At 40.4% G+C, this 22624-nt stretch overlaps 2 protein-coding genes across 2 annotated transcripts; both read left to right on the top strand.

Moving 5' to 3' along the window:
* The first annotated feature begins 6088 nt into the window (after positions 1-6088).
* LOC149156338 (uncharacterized) lies at positions 6089-6949 on the top strand. The gene has a single exon (XM_089444728.1). It carries the CDS (start codon positions 6089-6091, stop codon positions 6947-6949), a length of 861 nt encoding a protein of 286 aa, XP_089300854.1.
* A 1110-nt stretch (positions 6950-8059) lies between these two features.
* Positions 8060-10638, top strand: LOC149156337 (uncharacterized). Its single transcript, XM_089444727.1, has 2 exons — positions 8060-9143; positions 10208-10638. Exons 1-2 carry the CDS (start codon positions 8060-8062, stop codon positions 10636-10638), a joined length of 1515 nt encoding a protein of 504 aa, XP_089300853.1.
* Positions 10639-22624: the final 11986 nt, after the last annotated feature.

Below are 22624 nucleotides of genomic sequence, written 5' to 3'. Positions count from 1 at the left end.
CTTGCAAATAAATTCATCAATAAACAAATTCGCCCTAATTTCCCTCTTATCACACCTTCTCTCTCTCTCTCTCTCTCACACACACACACACACATCTCAAATCATAAGGCAAGGATATGGAATATAAAGTTACAAGGAAAATAAGAGGAAAGGGAGGTGAAATGAGCTTAGGGAAGTTGAAGGGTTGAGGAAACTTGATCTTCCACTATCCCTGAACAAATCCATCCCCTTATATATTTCTGTGTAAAGGAATAAGGGTTCTTTGGTTGAGGGTGAAGGAAATGTTTCCTAGACTTTCGTGTGGAGCATGAGGATAAACCAAAAAGCCAATAACTTGTTTATTATTGTAAAATAAAGAGCTTCGCTGAAACCAATTGATTGTTTGTTTTCCCCTGTAGGTTTTCGAGGTAAATAATGATTCATATGCAACACTATAACAACCTCGGGTTAAAAGTTCATGTAATAAAGGTTAATATAGGCAAAATAAGACCAAGGTCACGGGACACGTATTCCAAGCTGAATGTTGGGAAAAACATCCTAGCGGGTGTCACTTCGGTTTATTATGGCTAAGGAAATTGGCAAAGGCAAAGAGGCAATAATTGGAATTTTATTTATGAAATAAAGAAAAATAAGAGAAAAGGAAGGTGAAGAGACACAAATTTGCATAAGAGGGAAATTGAAGGAAAATAGAGTAAAATGAAGAAAATAGAGGCCTCAATCATAAAAAGACTTATGAGGATCAATTCACAACCTTTTTTCAGTTTTGTTTTGGAATTAGCGAAAAAGAGAGAAAGCACCAAGAGGAGAAAACAAGCAAGTAAGAAAAGGAAGGAAAAGGACAAATAAGGAAAAGCAAGTAAAACGAAAAGAAGGCTAGGAGCAAGTTGGATCAACAAATTCAATAGGAGGATTTTGCAAGTAACATGTTGCATGTGTAATTTCCTAGCTGATGTGTGAATGCATGGTACATGCATTGATTTACTTGGTTCATTTGTTGTCACTGGATGGGTTTTGCCTAGTTTGACAGTGGTTTCAGCCTTGCCATGCCATTTCCTGGATACCCATGTTGTGATGGGATTCTTTTTTGGTTGAGCTTTGGATTGGTGGAATGTTTTGGAACTGAGTGAGGTAGCCTCAGGATAATTCCCAAGGGTTAGGGGTGGAGGTGGTTTAATCTCTGGGAAGCCCTCAACAAGTGGGTGGAGACAAGCAAATTCCTCAAGGTAATGGTGAAGAAACTTTGAGATCTATTTTCCTATTAAAATCTATGAGCACTTGTACTTGTTATTATGGTGATTTGATGGATGTTCTGTCATGTGTTAATAATTTGGTTATATGTTGGCTATAAGCATAGATTTATAATGTTCTTTAGCTATGACTTGTTCAAGATTTGATAAGTATTTTATGGTTAATGAATGCATGGGCTAACAAGTGTTATTGTAGCTATTATGAGAGAGCATCAAACCTTCTTATTCTTAGATAATATGCATTCATGAGTTGTAGTTTACATATTCACCATATGTTTGATGAAATGAATATCATGGTTTGGCCTAGTTAGGTCAATTTCTTGCTCAAGTTTTGTATGAATAACATTATCATTATGTCATTTATCATTTTGAGAAGTTATAAGAAGTTTTGGGCAGTGGTCTGGAGGGTGGCTTGGAAAAGTGGCTCAGATTTTAGGATTGCACCCTCTGAATTGACAATTTTGGGCTATAGCACAAGGAAGGAAGCTTGTGCGTGTGGTTGGAGGGTCATAACCGCACCTTTGCACATTTGTGTGTGTGGTTGTGTGCCTAGATTAGTGAAAAAACAACCCATATTAGGGTTTGGTCACCTGGGGTGGTCTTTTGGTCCCTGAGTGTCCTGTAAGCCTTGAGGGATGTCTGTGAATTTCCAGTTGTCAACCCCACTCCCATAACTAAAGCTTGGAGGTCGGGTCATGTCATAGTAACTCTTCGTCTCATGTTTACCCTGGAAACCCAATGAAATTGGGTAAATATGGGAGGGGGTGTTACAAACACTTTCCTTGTTTATGTTTGATTTTTTGTGTTAACTTACTTACTATGATGATTAAGGGTCTCTCTATATCTTTTCTTATGGTTTCTATTGGGCATTTAAAATGTAAGGAAGGGGAATTTATCATTAGAATTATCAATTTATGAATACTCTAGGTTCTTTTATTCATTAGATATAATAACAACTAATAAATCTCCATAACTGGATGCCCAATTAGTCCCAAAGATTGGTGATTTTCATTTGAGATTCAGTGTATGTTATGCAACCATCTCACAAAATAGAAGAAGAGATAGATCAATGACTTCAAAATTAGCCTCTTCGAGGGGGAAACCTCCTTTACATTACACAAATGAACAATTCTTGGATGATTCAAATGACAAAAACTCCTTTCTATATAGGAGTCTAAGGGGTCACAATATAATCAAAGCCAACATAACCATAATAATGTAAGGGCACAAAAATAACGATAGTGGGCTTCTATGGGAAACAATAATAACAATATGGGGACTACATGGGAACAACAATAACAATAAGGGGGATACATTGACAATAAAAATGAGGGAATACACTAGTATTGTAGGGACCTAACATTCCCCTCTCCTTCAAAATAGTGTTATCCTCAACACTTGAGTAGCTCTGGATCCTTCTGTATAAAATTATCATCCTCCCATGTGGAATATTCAACAGGTAAGTTCTTCCACTTGATGAGATACTCTAAAATTGATCAATTTCGTAGCTTTTGAGTTCTTGTTTCTGTGACTACTTCAGGTTCCAATATGATTTTTCCTTCCTTGTCAAGTTCTCGCAATATTGTTTGAACTGGGAACTTGTCACCTATAACCTTCTTTAAGCATGAAACATGGAAAACTGGGTGCACTCGGGGAGATGTAGGAAGCTCCAATTTGTATGCCATAGTACCAATCTTTTGAAACGCATTGTAAGGACCATAATACTTTGGTGATAATTTATTATCCTTCTTAGATTGCTTGAGGGACATTTGTTTGTATGGTTGTAGCCCTAAAAATACCCAATCACCTACATCAAAACTTCTTTCACTGCGATGTTGATCTGCCTATTGTTTCATTCTATTCTGCGCCAAAGTGAGGTTATCCTTTAAGGGTTGAAGAACTTGTTGTTGATGCTCAATGTGAAATTCCATTGCTTGAACCTTAGAATGATTGTCCAAGACTTTTTGGAGATCTGGAAAAATAGATGATTTCGATGTTTGAACCTCTAGTGAACATAATTATGTAATTACGCCTCATTATTCTTTATTTAGAAGTTTTTTCATGCCATTAGAGTTGATTAACTTTCCTGGTTTCCCTGCGATACCCCTTAATTCGAATTCTTTTCCTTCCCAACAAAATTTCTTGAAAATTAAAAGTTATCATACCCAAAGATTGTAACCATTGGGCTCCTAGTACAACATCAACACCACCCATTGGAATGGAAAGCATTGGACTATTCAATACATATTCTCCCATGGATAACTTGATATTATGGCACTTTCTAGAGAAATTTATGGTTCCTCCATTTGCAACCTTCATTTGACACTCTGGTGCTAGATATGGGAAGCAATTCAATTTCTTGGCTATCTTATAATGAATAAAATTATGGGTACTACCTAAATCAATCAACATTATTACCTTTTTCTTCTTTATATGTCCTTCTATCTTGAGAGTTTGAGTAGTGGTAATTCATGCCAATGCATTACAAGATATGGTCAGATTCATTTCTTCTTTCTATAGGGTTGGTTCCTGGTGTATATCCTCTTCTTTTGACGTTTCTTGTTCCTTTTCTTCCTCCTCTTCACAATCTATGTAAATTAATTTCTTCTCAGAACACTTATGACCTTTAGTGTATTTTATATCACATCTGTAACAAAGCCCTTTTGCTCTTTTTTCTTCCAATTTTTTTGGTGTCAACCATGTAGGTTGTGGAAGGCCAAGAGCAACAACACTTACATCGTTATAGTTGTGAGTGGTAGGCTTCCTTGTTACCATAATTTTGCTTTCAATTCTTCTTGCAAACCTGAATGCTTTTTCCAATGAATCAGGTTCCCAAAGGTGAACCTCATGTTTGATGTTATCCTTTAAAGTCCCTATGAACACATCAACCCTATGCTCCTCTAGAATATCATTTACCCTTATATTCAATTTTTGGAAGTCCTTAATGTGCTTTGCCATTGAACCTTTTGTTTAAGATTTATCAATTGGCTAAAGAAGGTCTTACTCTTTGTATCTTCAAAATGTTCTATCATTTCCTCCGTAAAAAATAACCAAGTGACAAGTGATTTACGAGAACAAAGCCATCGATACCATACAAACTGATTGGGTTCTAAATATAAAGTTGTAATGCATACCTTTTGTGTGTGTTGCACATTATGAAGATCAAAATATTGCTCCATTTGTAGTATCCATGTTACCGGATCCTTGCCATCAAACTTTCTCATATCGATCTTTGGAATATGGTGGGTCTTCAATCCAATGTTAGAGTCTATGAAATCATGATTAACATTTCTTTTGTTCTCATCATGAGTTTCATCTAATACCTTTTCACCATTAGGAAGCATTTCTTGTAGCAACTTTGTCAAACCTTCCATGTTTTTTTTAAACCATTCTTCAAATCTTCCATGTTGCCTTTCATTTTTGCTTCTATACCATCCATATTAGATTTCATGCCAGTATTCAAATCTTCCATGTTTTATTTTAAGCTATTCTTCAAACCATCCATCTTAGCTTCCATTTCATTTTTGGTTACTTGTTGTGAGAGCGAAATTTGTTGCACTTGGCCTCGTAATTTTGATATATCATGTTGCATTTCTTATTCTTCTTCATGCGTCATAGTATAGCTTTCTGGTTGCTTACTAGGTGTTTTCATTTTCTTCCTTCGAGGCATTTTGAAATCAAACAATGATATATATGCTTCACTATGCCCTTTGAATCACTTCAAACTGTTTTTCAAACAAAAGTTATGCAATTTAAAAAAAATACACACGCATTTTCTTGCTTTTAGGAGCTCGATCTTGAAATGATTGTAACTCTGTAATTTCATATCTCCAAGTTCTGAAATTTCATCCTGTAGTAGCCCTCCAATTCCTCTTTCCAACCCCACAATTCTAATCGATATTGGATTCTTCAAGAAAGAGTTATGCCTAATCTCCCATGATGGCTTGATATAGACTAATTCAGTAGAGTGAACTTGTACAGAGTGCCATGTGTCACTTTTTCGACCTTAGGACCTGAAAATGGTACCCAGGAAACTATAGTTCATCCTTTTTCTTTCACATATTACAAAATTTAAGTCCAATGCTCTGAGAGAAAGTTATGACGATTTTCCCAATGTCACCTGTTTGAGATAGAATTTTGGAGCCTTAAAAAACCCTAACTTCCTCGGATCATATCTCCAAAAATATAGCGAGATAGGATCTAAAATTCTCACACGAGGCTCACCAAGATTTTGGCTCCATGTGGTTTTAATTTCAGCCTCTGAAACTTCATAGAAAAATAGTTACAACGAAAATGCCACGATGTCCTATTTGAAGCAGAAAAACCCTATAATCCAAAGGCCTCATACCAAATGTTATGCAACCAACTCACAAAATAGATGAAGAGATAGATTAACGGCTTCAAAATCAGCCTCTTCGTGGGGGAAACCTCATTTACATTACAAAAATGAACAATTCTTGGATGATTCAAATGATAAAACCTCCTTTCTATATATAGGAGTCTAAGGGGTCATAATATAATCAGAGCCGACATAACAATAATAATGTAAGGGCACAAAAATAACAATAGTGGGCTTCTATGGGACACGATAATAACAATATGGGGACTACATGGGCACAAAAATAACAATAAGGGGGATACATTGACAATAAAAAAGAGGGAATAACGCTCTGCAACCTTCGTCTCTAAACCCCGAGGCCCGCATCTTGCGCGATTTGCAAGTAGCGAACGCGCCCGCCCTCTGCCGGTCTGACCCCTGCGGACTTTTGCATGTTGCGGTTGGGCTGATTTATGGATCGATCTGCTGGATTTTGACAGTCTCGATCCTGGGGATTGAGACTATGGAGGGGTTGGGCACTCCCCAGGTGGCTCTTCCGCCTCCTCTGCCGATCTCGCCTTCTGAGGCCTTCAATCGGCTCTTGGCTGGGCTCCCAAAGAAGAAAAATGTTGAAGCTACGAAATTTGTAAAAAAACTGGACGATATCCCGATGATCTCCCTTCCTCCGGAAACCCCGATCCAAGTTGCTCTGACTTTAGCCGAACAGGCTCTCATAAGCCAGTTCACTCGGTTATGGTCATCCCCAAAATCTACTGAGAGCTGGGTCAACAGAAACTGGGCACCGTTGATCAAAGAAAGCGTCACCTCTTACTTTCTGGGGAGAGGATTCTTCCTCTTCGAATTCACATCAAAGGACGACAAAGATCTGATCTTCCAAAACGGCCCCTACTTCATGGGCCCTCAGGGTTTGTATTTGAATAATTGGACCCCGGACTTTGATCCGACAGTAGATGTGCCCAAAGCAGTCCCGGTGTGGGTTAGACTTCCAAACCTTCCAGTGCATTGTTGGAATTGGGACTCACTAAGACACATTGGAAATGCCCTGGGGAAATTTATAGACCGAGCAAATAATAAAGACCAATATGACTGTGCCAGGATCTGTGTAGAAGTAGATCTGGAGGTGGGACTACCAGAGGCCATCATAATAAAGGTCGGAAGCTGGACGCATCTACAGAAATTGGATTATGAGCAGCTGCCCTTCAAATGCCGGAAATTCCATGTTTATGGAAATTTCGCCAAAGACTGCCCGACCAACAACGAGGTTGCACAGAGGAAGGAGGATGGATGGAATCAAGTCAAGCGATCCAAACTGAATCTCAAGAACCAGAAGGCGGGAGGCCCTAACGGCAAAGGGAATCACTAGGCCACTGCTCAGCAAATCCCGCACAAGCCTGCTCCAGAAAATAAGTTCAGTCCTCTGAGCTCGCAAATAGAGGAAACCCAGGAGGTCGTGGTCCAAAAGGAGACAGAAGCTACTCAGGAGACCGAGATCCAAAAAATAGCCCCATCAGGTAAAGGTACTCCCTAAGCCTCCCCAAAGGAACAAGTGCTCAAGACCCCAAAGGTAAGATTTTAGAAGAGGAGGAAGAAGAGCAGGAAACAGACAAACCAAAAGAGGAAGGGGAAATAGGAGAGTCCTAAACCTCGGTAAGAAGATATACAAGAGGCCATAAAACTGACAGGGAAAAAAGGGAGCAGGAGACTTACAAAGAAAAACTTCAAGGCAGTCAACCAACCTTGGAAAAACTGCTAGCTTCAAAGCCTAATATGTTGAAAAATCAGCCCCAAGGATCCAAGGGAGCCCACCAGAAACATAAATAATGAAGGTCATCTTCTGGAATTGTAGAGGTATGGGGAGTAAAGCTAAGGAAGAAGCCATCAAAAGCTTAATCAAGACACAGAAACTCCAGACATACTTCTCCTCCAGGAGACAAAGTTGGAAGACATAGTCTTCCTTCAAGCAAGCAAGAAAATCTGGTTCAAAAGTGAAGCAAGAGCAATTTCTACCCGGGGTGCCTCAGGGGGAATTGGCACCTTATGGAACACCAGCAAATTTGCAGTTCTATTTGAGGCTAGGAATACTCACTAGTTGCTGCTGAAAATGTAGAATCTAGACACCAAGGAAATTTTTTCCTTTTCAATGTTTACTCTCCAGTTAATGTCGAGGAAAAAAAAGGACTGTTGGGAATCTATAAGACACCAAACAAACTTGAAAAATCTGGAAAATATAATCATTGCTGGAGACCTCAACCTCACCCTCCATCCATCTGAAAAAAGGGGAGGCAGCGTAGTACAAGATCTGGCAAGGGAATGAGTGGAGGACATTATGCAGGACTGGGACTTGCTGGATATCAAACCTTCTTCCGGTAAGTACTCTTGGTCTAATAAAAGAATGGGCCCTGGAAATATTGCTGCCAGGATAGATAGATTTTTTATTCAAAGTTCCTATTTGTTGTTAGGCCTAGAACCCAGAATGCATATTCTTGCTAGCAGCATCTCGGACCATAAGCCCATAAAGTTAGAGCTCCTAGCTCATTTCGATCTGGCACCTATCCCCTTTAGGTTTAGCCCTCTCTGGGTAAAGGGGGCAGACTTCATGCAAACTGTCAAAGAATGCTGGAATCAGCCTGTCAAAGGTTCACATTTCTATATTTGGGAGGAAAAGCTGAGAAGGGTAAAAAGAGCTCTAAAACGATGGGTCAAAACTCTGTCCAATCCGGTTACAGAAAGGAAATCCATTAAAGCCTCTCTTGTCTCCCATCAAACGCGTATGGAGAATGCCACAATCACAAAGGAGTTATTAGATCAAGAAGCTCATCTGCAACAGTGCTTCCACAAGGCTTGCTTAGCTGAAGAAGAATATTGGAGATTAAAATCCCGTAATCTCTGGCTCAAAGCAGGGGATAGGAATACTGCTTTTTTTCACAAACAAGCCCAGGCAAGGAAATGCTTCAACACTATTTCTGAGATTAAAGAGGATAATGACACTCATAAGGATTTTGATTACATAAAGAAAGTAGCCTTTTCTCACTTTCAAAACTTGTATAGTGAAGACAAGGATCCAAATCAATACTCAGATCTGCTAGACATTATACCCTCTGTAATTTCTCATCGTATGAATGAGACTCTTGAGGCCAAAGTCACTAAAGATGAAGTGAAAAAGGCCCTCTTTGATATGGATCCAGATAAGGCCCCTGGGCCGGATGGTTTCTCTGCCAGATTTCTTCAAGCTTGCTGGCCGATTATTGAAAAGGACCTGCTCAAAATGGTGCAAAAGTCTCAAAACACTCAGAAAATAGGAGGCAGCACAAATTCTGCTTTCTTAGCCCTCATACCCAAGGAAAAAGGCGCCAACAACTTCAGCAGATTCCGTCCGATTTCCCTATGTAACACTGGATACAAATTAATCACCAAAGTAATTGCAAACAGACTGAAGCTCATTCTACCCAAAATAATCCCTGAGAATCAAGGAGGCTTCATCCAAGGAAGGCAGATCGTGGACAACTTCATTCTCGTACAAGAGGCAATTCATTCAAGTCTTCTCCGAAAAGAGCAAGGTATGGTGATTAAACTTGATTTAGCCAATGCTTTTGATCGAGTAAATCATAGCTTTCTTTTAAATGTTATGAGAAAATTTGGTTTTGGAGCAAATTTCATTAAATGGATCCGGGCATGCATCTCGGAGCCATGGATTGCTCCTCTTGTAAACGGAAGAGCCACTAATTTTTTCAAAGCTTCGAGAGGACTTAGACAGGGGTGCCCTCTATCCCCTCTGGTTTTTTCATCCAAGCCTCTGCCCTTAGCTTCCTGTTAGACAAAAAGATGCAAGATCAAGATATCAATGGACTGTGTATTGCAAGAGGGGCCAAAAACATAAATCACGCCTTGTTTGCGGATGACACTTTGTTATTGGGCTCTGCCTCAAAATTTAAAGCGGTATTGGATGAATTCAGTAAGGCCTTAGGCAGTGTTGTAAATAAGAGCAAATGCCACATCTTCAGCTAGAATACCACGCCCAGATTGCTCTCTGACATCTCTATATGTTTGGGTTTTGCAGCCTCCTCCTCCTGGTCATCTTTCAAATACTTGGGTCTACCTGTATTTCATAAAAGAGCTGAGCAAAGACTGGCTCCCACAGCTGGAAAAATTCAAGTCTAAGATTCAAGTCTGGGGTTACTCCTGGCTCAATACCGCTGGCAAATCAATGTTAATTAAATATGTGCTTTCTAGCCTCCCTTTATTTCAATTTGTTGCGCTTCTTGCTCCGACAATCAGTTAAAAAAAATGGAAGAATAGATACAGAGGTTCTTTTGGAAGGGAGGAAAACAAAACGAAAACAAGATTCCCCTTATCAGTTGGGAAACCATCTCCAAGCCACTGTGGGAGGGTGGTTTAAATTTCAAAAACCTCTGTCAGCAGAATGTGGTAATGGCAGCAAAGATCATATGGAAGATCATTGCACCCAAGCTAGGCTAGGCCCAAGTGGCTCTCTGGAAAAAGTATTTCAGAGGACCTCGCACCAGATGTCTAGAAAATGTAATTCAACTGCCTAACTCGGCATTCCTGAAATTGTACGCTAAAGTTTACCCTCTAATTATTGCACACTCCTACTGGATCCCAGGTAATGGCAAAAAGATCAGCATCTGGACTGACAAAATCATGAATAAGGATCCAATTGAAGACAGAGCCTCCATTAGAGCGCTGCGCAGCTGGATGGACAGAAAAGGATTGCGATCGTTGTGGGACATCTCTCTATGGAACAATTTTGTTTGGGTAGGATGGAAACATATTGAAGTGCCAGATCACTTGACCAACGAATGGGCCACGTTGTTGGACTGCTTGCATGGCTTTGCGCCCATGCACATGAGGAAAAGAGACCTGAAAGGTTGGGGCCCGAATGCCAGAGGTTACGCAGTCTCCTTGGGGTATGCCAAATTGAAAGAGAATCCATATGCCCCCCTGACCCAGCTCCTTGGCGAGGTGTATGGCGTATTCCTTCATGGCCCAAAATTGACTTCTTTGCCTGGCTTCTCTGCCATGGAAAAATCTTAACTTATGACATCTTGCAGAAGAAAGGATTCTACGGTCCCTCCATCTGCTCATTGTGCAGTGAAAATGTAGAGACAGCAGTCCATTTAATACTAGAATGTAACTTCTCCAAGCAGATCTGGTTTTCCTTTATACATAATTTGGATCCTAATTTCACGCTTCCTTGCACCATGGCCGATCTCTTTTCAAATTGGGCAACCAGATATCCTGGACCAGCTCCTAAAAATCAGATAATTAAAACGGCATGGACTGTCCTTCCAAAGGTCATTTGTTGGCAGATATGGCTAGAACGTAACAGAAGAATCTTCAGAAATACAAAGCAGAATCACAAGGCCTTAGAAATCAAGATCAAATGCCACATTAAGGAGTGCTTGACTGATATAAAAGACGACTCCAATCTCAGCCAACAGGACATCACTTGGGGATCGATTCTAGAACTACAATTTCAACCAGCAGTTAGAAATGCCCCTACCATTAAAGACTGGCAAATAAGGAAGTCTGAAACTGACTTTCAAGACTGGATCAAAACGCAAGCAAGACACTCCCTCTTTTTTGATGGGGCAGCAAAGGGCAATCCGGGCAAAGCTGGAGCAGGAGGTGTTGTTGTAAATCCAATTGGGGAAAAAATCCATTCCTATGCTTGGGGACTTGGATATTCTTCCAGCATTCAAGCGGAGGCCTTGGCCCTCTTTCAAGGCCTCAAGATCCTCAAAGATTTAAACATAAAAGAAGCTAATGTTATAGGTGACTCCCAGATCATTATAAACGCAATGGCTTCCAATTCCCCAGCTCTGGATCTTAAACTAGCAAGGCTGATAACCAGAATCAAAGGCTTGGAAAGCACTTTTCAGAAATTGAATTACTATCATGTGCTGAGAACTCATAATAAAGAGGCGGACATTGAAGCCAACAAAGCTTCCCTCCTCTCTGCCGGGGTCAAGATGAAAGACGAAGAAGAATCATGGGAACCCATTCCATAAGCTGATTGCTGCCATGTTTTACTGTTTGCTATTAAATAAATTTGTATGTATCTTCAAGTGGGGGAAAATCTCTGAAATTGATTCCATGGATTCCTTATCAAGGAAGAAATCTTCAAGCTTCAACCGCATCCTCACTCTTTGCAGTGAGAGGCATCAGGACAAAGAAATCTCCAATGTAATCATAATTTCGGCATTCAGGCCAAGATGAATATAAACACTCCATAACCGTTTCTGTAAAAAAAACAATAAGGGAATACACTAGTATTATAGAGACCTAACGTTGTAATAATTTAGGTAGTTGCGAAATTGTATGACATAGGATTGTTTTTGGTTTGTTGGATGTTTTGGGATGTTTTTGGTTTGTTGGATGTTTTTGGGATGTTGGATTGTTTTTGGTTTGTTGGATGTTTTGGGTTGCAATTTTTCCTTGGTTGGTCGTATAATCCCTTTGAGCTGCAATTCCTTTATGGCTAAGCCATACAAATCCTGCTTAGCTACAATTCTTTCTTGGATGGGTCGTACACCTTTCCCCTGCCCATACATTCTTTGGCTTAGTTTTATGTCCACCTCCCGAGTTATGTGAATTGGATGTTATTCTCAAAGAATGGGGTTGAGTTAAAAATTGTTTTCTTATTGGTTGGAATTTATCTCAAGTGAATGGTGTGTTTGTCTTATCCACTCTTCAAAGTTAATATTTAAAATGTATACTTGAGATATATTAGGAGTGCAATAATGAACGATTTACATATAGTGTGAAGGCTTAGAGAATGATGCTTTAGATAGTCACGATTTAATGTTGAATGAGATTTGGAATGAAGTGTATTCTTACTTGTGGAATGACTACAGTGTTACTACATGATCTATTAATGGCTTAGGAGTGGAGTTAACAAGTGAACACACACACACACACGACATCTGAGCCTCTTTATATTACATAAATATCGATCATTTGTTATGAATGGGTAGATGCCATTACTTAATGTAGTTGGTAAGGAGTGCTTGGGATTGTGTGGGCAAATTCTAATAACATAACATAATATCCAACTTGATAGATCCACACTACTAGGTTTGATCCCGTGGGAACAAAAGTTCATTTACTATATTAGTAGTGAATCCAAGTGATTTGACTAGAGCTCATTCAAACTATAGAGATCAATTTTTTGTTATGTAGAGGATTCATGTTGAAGAGATAGATGTGCCATAGGTCCACTGTTTATGAATCAATTTTGTTCTTTGATGTTCAAATATAGATAGCAAGGTAACCAAATGTTTTCATGGAGGTTAGAAGTCAATAAGGTTCCTAGTTGACAAGGAGGATAATTGTTCCACTATGGGCAAGTGACAACAAATATTTAGAAGCACTTCTGTTGCTTGGACTATAATTTATTTATTTATTTTTTGGAACATTTGAACTTATTCTATGGCAAGAAACATTCAAATAGTAAAATAATCATTGTTCTTAATAAATTTTAATGGTTTTTTGTCCAATATTGAAAGTAACATGCTACTAATTTTCTTAGATGAATTCCCATTCAAATGTTTTTTGTTGTTGTTGTAAGCTTGACAGGACTACACATTCATCATGTTCAATATATCACCCCGATCGGGGCAGGGAATTGAACCGGTGACTTCACATCAAGGAGTGTCTTAATAGAGCACCCGATCATCGTCTGTCTAAGACCTCATGGACCATTCAAATGTTCTTTTAAATGTTTAAGATATACCATTTAATACTGCATAAAATAAAGCTAATGTTACGCTCAATGTTAGTAATTTTTTTTCAAGTAAATCAAATATCAATAGAGAGTTATTGAGATATTATAAGTAGTTTTTAAACTTGAGAAAATACCAATACACAGTTATTGTAAGTAGTGTTTAAACCTAGTATTGCAACTAACTAAAAGAAAATGTAATTAATTCGAGCAATCCTTAAATATTAACACCCTTCACAAGGTAGGGTGCTACAATAAAGTCCCCATCGAACCATTCTACCACAAGTCATGTATCTCCTTGACACACCTCTATTTTTCTATTACAAGAAGCATATAAGTGGTGTGCACCAGTACTGCAGCAATAATGCTGCAACTCCTGGGCTGCCTACTTTACTCTTATCAACCCGGTAGTTCGTAACAAACTTGGAAGCATCGGTGTTGTATGCACAAGTACTAGTTCTTACTACAGGTTGTCACTTGGTCAGTTGATGCAAGATCCCTAGGAGCTCAAGCCAACTTCTACGGATTCCAGAAGAAGCTCTATATGTGGTGAAAAGAGAGAAAGATTACTCTACAAATGCTACTCTAACTGCAGAAAGGAGAAACACTGAAATGTAAAGCAAACCTAGTAAACCCTACTTAACCAACTAATCCTACTTTTGCAGAAAGCACTATGAACCATGAAAGGAATGCCATTACCTACTCAAGGAAGTAAGCAACATCTACATAAGCTATTTTTGGAAGTAAATAAGCAAAAAACACCATTTTGTATTTTTTTTGTATTTTTATGTGAATTTGACATGCATATAAATTATTGTGTGTGAATGTGGCAGCGAATAGGTGGTGTTGGAGGGAGGCTTTGGGACTTGAGAGGATGTAGGATGGTGTGGATGGGTCCTAGGAGGTCTCAGGTGGCCTTATGGAGGCTTTTCCCACACTCAGACTTCAAAAGGAAGCCTACAGGAAAATCTACAAGAGGACACAGGAAATCTATAAGAGGATAACAGGGCAACTACAGGAGGCCTACAAGAGGAGGTGGAGAGCAGTTTTCACTGTTTTGAGGGTGTGAGAGTGGGTGGAAAAGGTGGATGAAGGTTGGAATGAGGTGTTAGGGCACCTAGGGTCTACCAAGAATCACCAAGAGAGAGGAAGATAATTGGGTTTTCTCAAGGAGAGAGGAAGAAGTTCTATGGAAAATGCAGGAAACTAAGGCAGAATTGAGGTGAGGCTTGGGCGACCTGTAGGGCATGGATCAGATGGAGGATGGGATGGATGATAGGCTAGACTATTGCTAGAAGAGATCTGCTGCAAAGGAAATCGCAGTCAACCAATAAGCTCAAACAAGCAATGAAATGAGTGCATCTAGAAAAACAAAGTTTTGCATAAAAATGGTCTAAACTATGATCTATGAAAGGAAATGCTGAGAAATGTTGCAAGAAAGGAAAGCATGAAAGAAGACTATTGCAAATAAAGAAGTGAGCATGATGAAGAATATCTGAAGCAAAGTAAAGTTGGATTATTATCCTACTAAAAGTTTCAAAGACTAGAAGTCCTATGAATGAGGAAAATCTATGTTTTTGGGGCAGCAAGAGGGTCTTTGCCTCAAAGCATGGTCCCAAAGGGAGGAAGAGAGGCCAAGGCACTGTTTCTAGCCTTTTGAATCTTCTTTTTATCACTGCTTAACCTGCTATAGACAACACAAATGGAAGCAAACTACTGAATCATCAAAAGCAACCTATTCTTAACCACAAAAGAAATACATCTAACAGCAACCTAATCAACAAACTGAATAAACATACAAATAGAAGTAAAGAGGAGCTTGGCTACTTGGATTGGGCCCTAACCTAAGAGATTCAATCTTCTGAGGTAACTCAGTGCTAACTCAAAAAGGATTCCATCTTTATTTCCAAAACAATAGCAAGATTACATGAAACTGTCACAAAAAAATAAGCTCGAAGTTGATCAGAGTTTACATAAGCAAAAATCCAACAAAAATCTGACCCTAGTGAGGCCCTAGGCCTTTCTACTTATACAAACGAAGCTACGAACAACTTCCTTAAAATTAGGGAGGCTTGACTCCCAAAAGTCAAGATAATCATTAGCCATCCTCCACTTGCTCGACTGCCTTCTAGTGCATGATTAGGTTGCTTGTACTCCAAGTTGAATGAAGGGGAATTCGAAGTGAGGAGTAATAAATGAAGGGGATTCCCTCCTATAAGTCCTCTCCTTTGTCCACTTCAAGTTATTGCTGCCATTTGTCCACTGGATCCTTGACTTTGACCTCAAAATTCATCAATAATCTGCATTAAACACATGTTAGACCACATGGCATCATAACTAACTCAACTCACTCCATAAGCATAAATATAATCAGAAAATCATACAATAAGCTAAGAGAATGGTTGATTTGACTAGGTTAGGAGGTAAAATGAGCCCATATAATTACCCATTTATGAGGCTCATCATCACCCCCCTACTGAAGGCGTTGCTCATCCTCTGAGCAACTTAGTCCATCTCCTCATCTTTTATGGCCCTGGTGGCCTCCCTAGCATCCGAAGCTTCTAATGTGGTCTCCTCTTCCTTGTCATAGAATCTTGCCTTCCTTTCTATCTCTTCCCACTACTCCTCCTCTTATTCTTCTCTTCTGCCTTCCATCATGCCTAACAGTAGTGGGGGACTTAGTTTAAGGACAATCCAGTTGACCTTCAGCCTCTGCATGGAGCGCTTGTACATTGCCACTCTTCTTAATGCCTCCTTCATCCTCATGGGGGAATGATATTCCCTGATCTGCAAATTGTGTGGTAAGGTGTTCCATCTCCTCATGCATGCATGCACACAGTCATCCCCAAGTAGCCTTTGCATATCCTCAAAGTGTGCAATGGCTTGTGCCTGATCACTTATATATCTAGGGGAAATCTGAGGATTATTGGCAAGCAAGTTGTGTGTGCTGATGAGTGCCATGGGACCTGATGGCTCAGCAATTATCATTAATGGCTCATTCTGCTCTTTTATCATCAATCTTTTTATTTCTGCTGCCCTCAACTCTTCATGGTTCATCCATGAGGCCATGGCCATTAGTTGCAGGTCCCCTAGCCTAGCATTGGGGTCCCACACATTCATGTCTGTGAGGGCCATGTTATGTAGGTAGAATTCTGCCATCTTTGCCTTATCCTCTGATGTGCTTTGGTCACACAGATCCATAAACTACCTGTAATCTTGGAAAGGCATTTTGCCTCTTTGTGCCAAAGTCTTTATCTGAAATTGTAACCATTGGTCCTTGAGATATAGGCCATAGGATTTTGCTGGTGTTCTACATTGCAATTCCTCCATGGATAAGCTGGCCATGCATGCCAGCTGGGTCTCTTTCTCTTGCAGCTGCCTCCTTAGCAATTCATTTTCAGTTTCAAGGTGGCTTCTTGTAATTGCTTCCCTGTGTTTGATAGCACTCAACTCTCTACCCATTTCTCTGAGTTTGTTTTCCATATGGCCAATATCCTCAACTCCTTTGGATTTGGCTATTTGCATCCACCTATGTGTTCTTATTCTCTCTTTCTCTAATTCAAAGAATAGTGGAATTGCAAATTTTTGTGGAATTATCCTTCCTCCCTCAAGTAGATTGTAGTAGGAGGAAAGACTAGGCTGGGGATCAGGTTCTTGTAGCTCTGTTTCTTCCTCCTTTACTTGTGGCTATCCTTCCATCCTTTCCTCAAGCTTTTGGGTCTCTTGTAGTTTTGACAGTGTCTCCTGTAGAATTGTCTGAGCCTCCTGTAGGACTGTTTTTGGGTCCTGTAGTTCTACCTTTCCTGTCCATGTGGGAGATATAGGAGTCCCCCAATCATATGTGATAGGTGGTTGGAAGGGGATTCTTTTCCTTGGGCAGAGGGTGAATCTTCAATTGTAATTGGAACTTTTGAAGATGGCTGAGGTTTGCCTGTTTTGATTCTTGTGCTCTTCCTAGCCCTGAAATACATGGAGGCCTGCCTTTTCCTCTTTTGCTTTGGCTTGATTGGTGTACTGAGGGTAGTGAGGGTAGCTGCTGCCTCCCTTTCCAGAGTCTCAGGGGACCCTTCTCCTTGTTCTGCCTTTTTTGCCTCTTTTTCTCCTCCTTCTGTCTCTTTTTCTGTCTTTGTTTCTTCCTGCTCTGTTTCTTCAGCTTTCTCCTCCTCTATCTTAGTTTCTTCCTCCTTCCTTCCTTGTTTTTCTAAGTTGCCAGTGGCTTCACCTTCTCCCCCTTGTTTATCTTCCTCCTCACTACCAATAGGACTGATATCATAGGTTAGGGCCTTTATGTCATCTTAGCTATCATGTTTCGGAAGACTTCCCATGTTGTAGGGAGTGTAAATGTATGGAGGGCTTCTTCCAATAGGATTTTGATTAACCCATGGTGAGCTAGTTGCTCTGAATTCCCTGCTTGAACTTTAGTGTTGGAGTCAATGAGGAACTATAGGAGGAAGTAGGGGATGCTGAGCTTCTGAGGGGCTGGAGTGTCCATGCCATACATTAATTCATGAAGGATTCTAAAGTGATAACCATAGACAATGTTGTACCTCCCCTCACAGGAAATGTATTTGATTATTTGGTAGCTAACCTCATCCCAAGGATATGGTATGCTAGCCCTTCTAATGCCATTTTTATCCTCTACAAGGGTTTCATTGTTTTGGAAAAAAAAATTCTTGGCAGCCTGGCCAATTGGTTTCTCATCCTTACTCCAAGGCAACCCAAGAGGAAGGGTAGTGACCCTACTAATAAATTCAGGGGTTATCTCCATGGAAAGACCTCTAAAGGTGATAGTGGCATGAGTTCTTGTGTGGGGTACCAGAGAGAGAGCAAACTCTTGGGCAATCTCCTCATCAAACCCTCGGAATTTCTCAAAGAAATTCATCCAATTTGCCCTTGTGAAGATGTCCACCACTTGTGGATGTGCATGGAGCCTGGTGGAGTTGGTGGGCTCCTTTCTCATAAATCCTCCTGTCATTTTGTTTATACTCTTTTGGGAAACCAAATGTGGAGATGGAGACAACAATTTTTGAGAAAAACAAAGAAACATAAGAGATTGTGTGTGTGTTTTTTTTAAAATAAGCAGATTTTTATTTTTATTTTTTTTTTTTTTTTTTTTTTTTTTTTAATGTATTTCCTCCTCCTAAAGGCTTTATTTCCTCCTCAAATTGAAACCATTGCTTGCATATATTGATATTCAATGGGGGCATGCATGGAACCTACCTCCTCAGACCGAAAATCGTGCTAAAACCCGTGTTTTCTCCCTTCAAAACAACTCACTGCCCCTCCTGTAGAAGCCTATTGTCCCTCCTGTAGAATTCCTGTAGGTGCTCCTGTAGAACTTGTAAGTGCTCCTGTAGAAAACGCCGAGAGTAGGAATATGGGAGAGATCGATGGAGGACGATGGTTACAAGGCTGTGGGGGCACAAGGAGACTGTTGTAGTTGAGTTACGAGGAGAGAATGAAGGAAAAGGTGGTGAGAGTGCTCGGGGAGGAGTACTTATTACCCTTTATGGATATTTCCGGTGATGGGGGTGAGCTGGAAAAGTATACGTTAGCCATATTCGGACCGTTGGTCCCCACTTGCCTTGTCATCATGGCCCCTCCTCGTAATCATCCCTCATGATTTCATCAGAGTTCACAATTCCTCCACTACCTGTCCTTGACATCTTTCTTAATTTGACTGTGCGCACGTGTAGGTGACATCTCGGATGAGTGGAGTCAACTAGATGAAGGTGGCCAAGTTAACTGGCCACCTTTCCCTTGTTCAACCTCAACCATCTCGTTGCTTTTGCATGACCTCTAATTACACAAATGCAAATAGAGGAGCGGGTTAGTTACTTACCTGTGATCCGAATGTATTTGTTGTGAGGTGTTGTGGCTCTCTCTCTACTGCATGCCTTGATTTCTTTTGATGCATGTTGTCTACTTGCTGATGTGTGGTTGTGTCTTGTACAGGTTCTTCTTTGGCTGGGTCTGAGCTTCAGGTGCCTTCTCAACCTTCATGTGTGCATTCTCTTGCTGCTGGTGCTGGGTTTTGATGGGATCAGCTGCTACAGGAATTCCTACAGGAGCTCTTGTAGCTATTTCTCCCCTTGAAACTTCAGCTTCTTTCTATGCTTGGAGCTTCAAGGAGGATGCAGAAGATGTAGATAAGAGATGGAGAGGTAATAGGTAGGCTTCAGGTGAGGTGGATGGTGTCGCTTCCTCTCTTATTTTTTTATTTTTTTTTGTGTTTTTCTTGGACAGGAAGAAGAATGATGCTTGAGGTGTGATGCAGGCTTCGAAATGATGGCAAGGAGGTTTGAAGACTGTAGGAGGGTTTATAGATTCTTTATGAAGCTTCCCTATCCCTCAAACTACCTTTTAAATCCATTTCTGGCTCTCTGTAATTCCTACAGGAGCCTCCTGTAGAAAACACAGTTTTTTAAAAAGAAGCACAGTGCGGTGAAAGAAATGCCAAAAATGATGGAGAAAAGTATGGGAAGGTAGGATAGGTACTGGTGTGGATGTCAGGGTTCCCTTGGCACCTTCTTCTGCTTCCTGTAGTCCTCCTGCAACCTGCAATGCAAATGAAAATTCACTTTCTTTTTCTCTCTTTTTTTTTTGAAAACAACTAGGGTGCCTCAGGGAGGTTTTCACCCTAATTGCTTGCCCTAAGCGCCTCCAAGGGAGGTTTTCACCCAGGGATATTATTTTTCTATTTTTTTTTTATTTTTTTTTTTGACATCACTGGGCCACCTCAGAAGAGGTTTTCAACCCAATGATGAGACTCAAGCGCCTCATGGAGCTTTTCACTTGAGTCCTTATTTTTTTTATTTATCTTTTTCTTTTTCTTCAATGAGTGGGTGAAGTGGAGGTTAAGACATGCTCCACTACCATCACTGTCTTATTTAGATCTTCAATGAACTCTCGCTTGGAGAGGGGTTTCTTGTAGACTTTCAACCAATTTCCATTAACAAGCATGGGGATGGCTTCATCATCAATGGTTCTCATCAGAACTGAACCATTGTCATTGCATTTCTCCACAGTCTAAGGTCCCAACCATCTTGTCCTCAGCTTGCCTTTGAAATCTTTGTATCTTGAATCATAAAGTAGTGCCCAGTCTCCCTCTTGGAATTGCTTCTCCTTGATATTTTTGTCTTGCCATATCTTTCTCTGAAGCTGAACTACCTTTGTATGGAGAAGGGCCTGCAATCTCTATTCATCCAATCCATTGAGCTGAAGTAATTTTTCTTTCTATGTATGGCTGAGGTCTAGGTCTAGCTAGGCTGCCTCCTTAGGGTATTGAATTCAAATTCTATTGACAACAAATCCTTCTTCTCGTAGACCAGCTCATAGGGTGTGAACCATGTGGTGGTCTTCCATGTTGTGTTGTAGGCCCAAGTGGCCTCAACTAATCTGTCCGCCCAGTCTTTTCTACTGCTGCTCACTACCTTGGTCAGGATCCCTTCCAATGCTCTGTTAGTGACCTCCACCTGCCCATTGGCTTGTGGATGGTAAGGGGTCGAAGTCTTGTGCTTGATTTTATGATGTGTGAGCAGGTCTTCAATAAAATTGGAAGTGAACTAACTGCCTTGATATGTGACCAACTCTCTTGGATACCCAAACTTGTATAATATGTTCTCTCTCAAAAACTCAGCTACTTTTTCCTCTGTCGCTGCTTTGATTTCTTTTGTCTCTGCCCACTTTGTCAGGTAATCGGTGCACACAATGATGTATTGTTTCTGCTTTGAAGGAGGGTTGATAGGACCCACAAAGTCCATGCCCCACTTCTCAAATGGCTCAAAGGTCACTTGAGGTTGCATGGGCATCTCATCCTTTGGAGTAGGTTTCCCCATCCTCTGACATCGGTCACACTGGCTAGTATATCTCCTCACATCCTGATGAAGAGTGGGCCAGTAGTAGCCTGCTTGCAATATCTTGAAGGCAATTCTTTTTGCTGTAAAATGACCTCCACAAGGCCCATCATGACAGGTCAGGAGGATGTCAAAGACTTCCTCCTCCCTGACACATCTTCTCAAGATCTGATATGGGCCAAGTTTGAAGAGATTGCCCCCAATCCAGGTGAAAGGGGTGCTTTTCGTTACTATCTTGCTCTTCTCTTTTGAGGATATGTGTGGTGGGAACTGTGTCAAAACCAAGTAGTTTGCTATATCAGCAAACCATGGGGAGAGTACCGAGATAGCAAACAGGTGTTCATCTGGCATTTGGTCATCCACCATTCCTTCTTCACCTGCAGACAAATTTGCTCTAGACAAAAAGTCAACGACAACATTTTCTTTACTAGGCTTATCAATAATGGTCAAATCAAACTGCTGCAGTAAAAGCAACCATATAATAATGCAAGCATTTACATATGGTTTGTTCATTAAATATCTAATTCAACATGATTAGTGTGCATAAAGGTTTGACAGCTTGTGATATAATGTCTGAATTTGTTTAAGGAATGCACGACAGTTAGGAGTTCCTTCTCTGTCACTGTATAGTTTAACTCTACATTTGACAAGTTTTTGCTTATAAAGTATATGGCATAAGGCAACTTTTCATCAATTTGTCCTGAGGATACTCCTATTGCTTTGTTCGTGGCATCTATGTGAATGTGGAAAGGTAGGGCCCAGTTTGGGCCTCTCAGAATTGGGGCAGTCACGAGCTTGCTCTTCAAGGTATCTAGGGCTTCTTGACAGTTTTTCGACCATATGAACTCGACATCTTTGCCTAAGAGGCCAAACAAAGGAGAGGCTAGCTTACTGAAATCTTTAATGAGTCTCCTGTAATACCCAGCTAAGCCTACGAAACTTCTGACATCTCTCACCTTTTGAGGAGGTGGGACCCTTTGGATGATGGCAATTTTGTTGGGGTCCACCTGCAGTCCTTGCTGAGATATTGCATGACCTAGCACGGTCCCTTCAGTCATCAAGAATTCACATTTTTCCAGACTGAGGGACAGGTTCATCTCAATACACTTATCCAGAACTTTTCCTAAGTTAGACAAAGCTTCCTGAAAGTCAGAGCCATACAGAGTAAAATCATCCATGTATATTTCTACTGCATCATGAACCAGTTCAGAAAATATACTCAATACCGCTCTTTGGAAAGTGGCTGGAGCATTGCACAAACCAAAAGGAAGGGCCCGGTATGAAAAGGTACCCCAAGGATAGGTGAAAGTGGTCTTATCTTGGTCTTCTGGGCTGATTTGAATTTGATTGTACCCGCTAAACCCATCTAGGAAAGAGAAAAACTTTTTCCCTGCCAGATCGTCTAACACTTGATCTATGAAAGGTAAAGGAAAATGGTCCT

This window comes from Pinus tabuliformis, chromosome 9, assembly GCF_031772625.1.
Source record: "Pinus tabuliformis cultivar Carrire ecotype Pingquan chromosome 9, CPIR1, whole genome shotgun sequence".
In the NCBI taxonomy this organism is placed as follows: domain Eukaryota; kingdom Viridiplantae; phylum Streptophyta; class Pinopsida; order Pinales; family Pinaceae; genus Pinus; species Pinus tabuliformis.
Note: the sequence above shows the minus strand (reverse complement) of the source record. Positions and strands in the feature narration are given on the sequence as shown.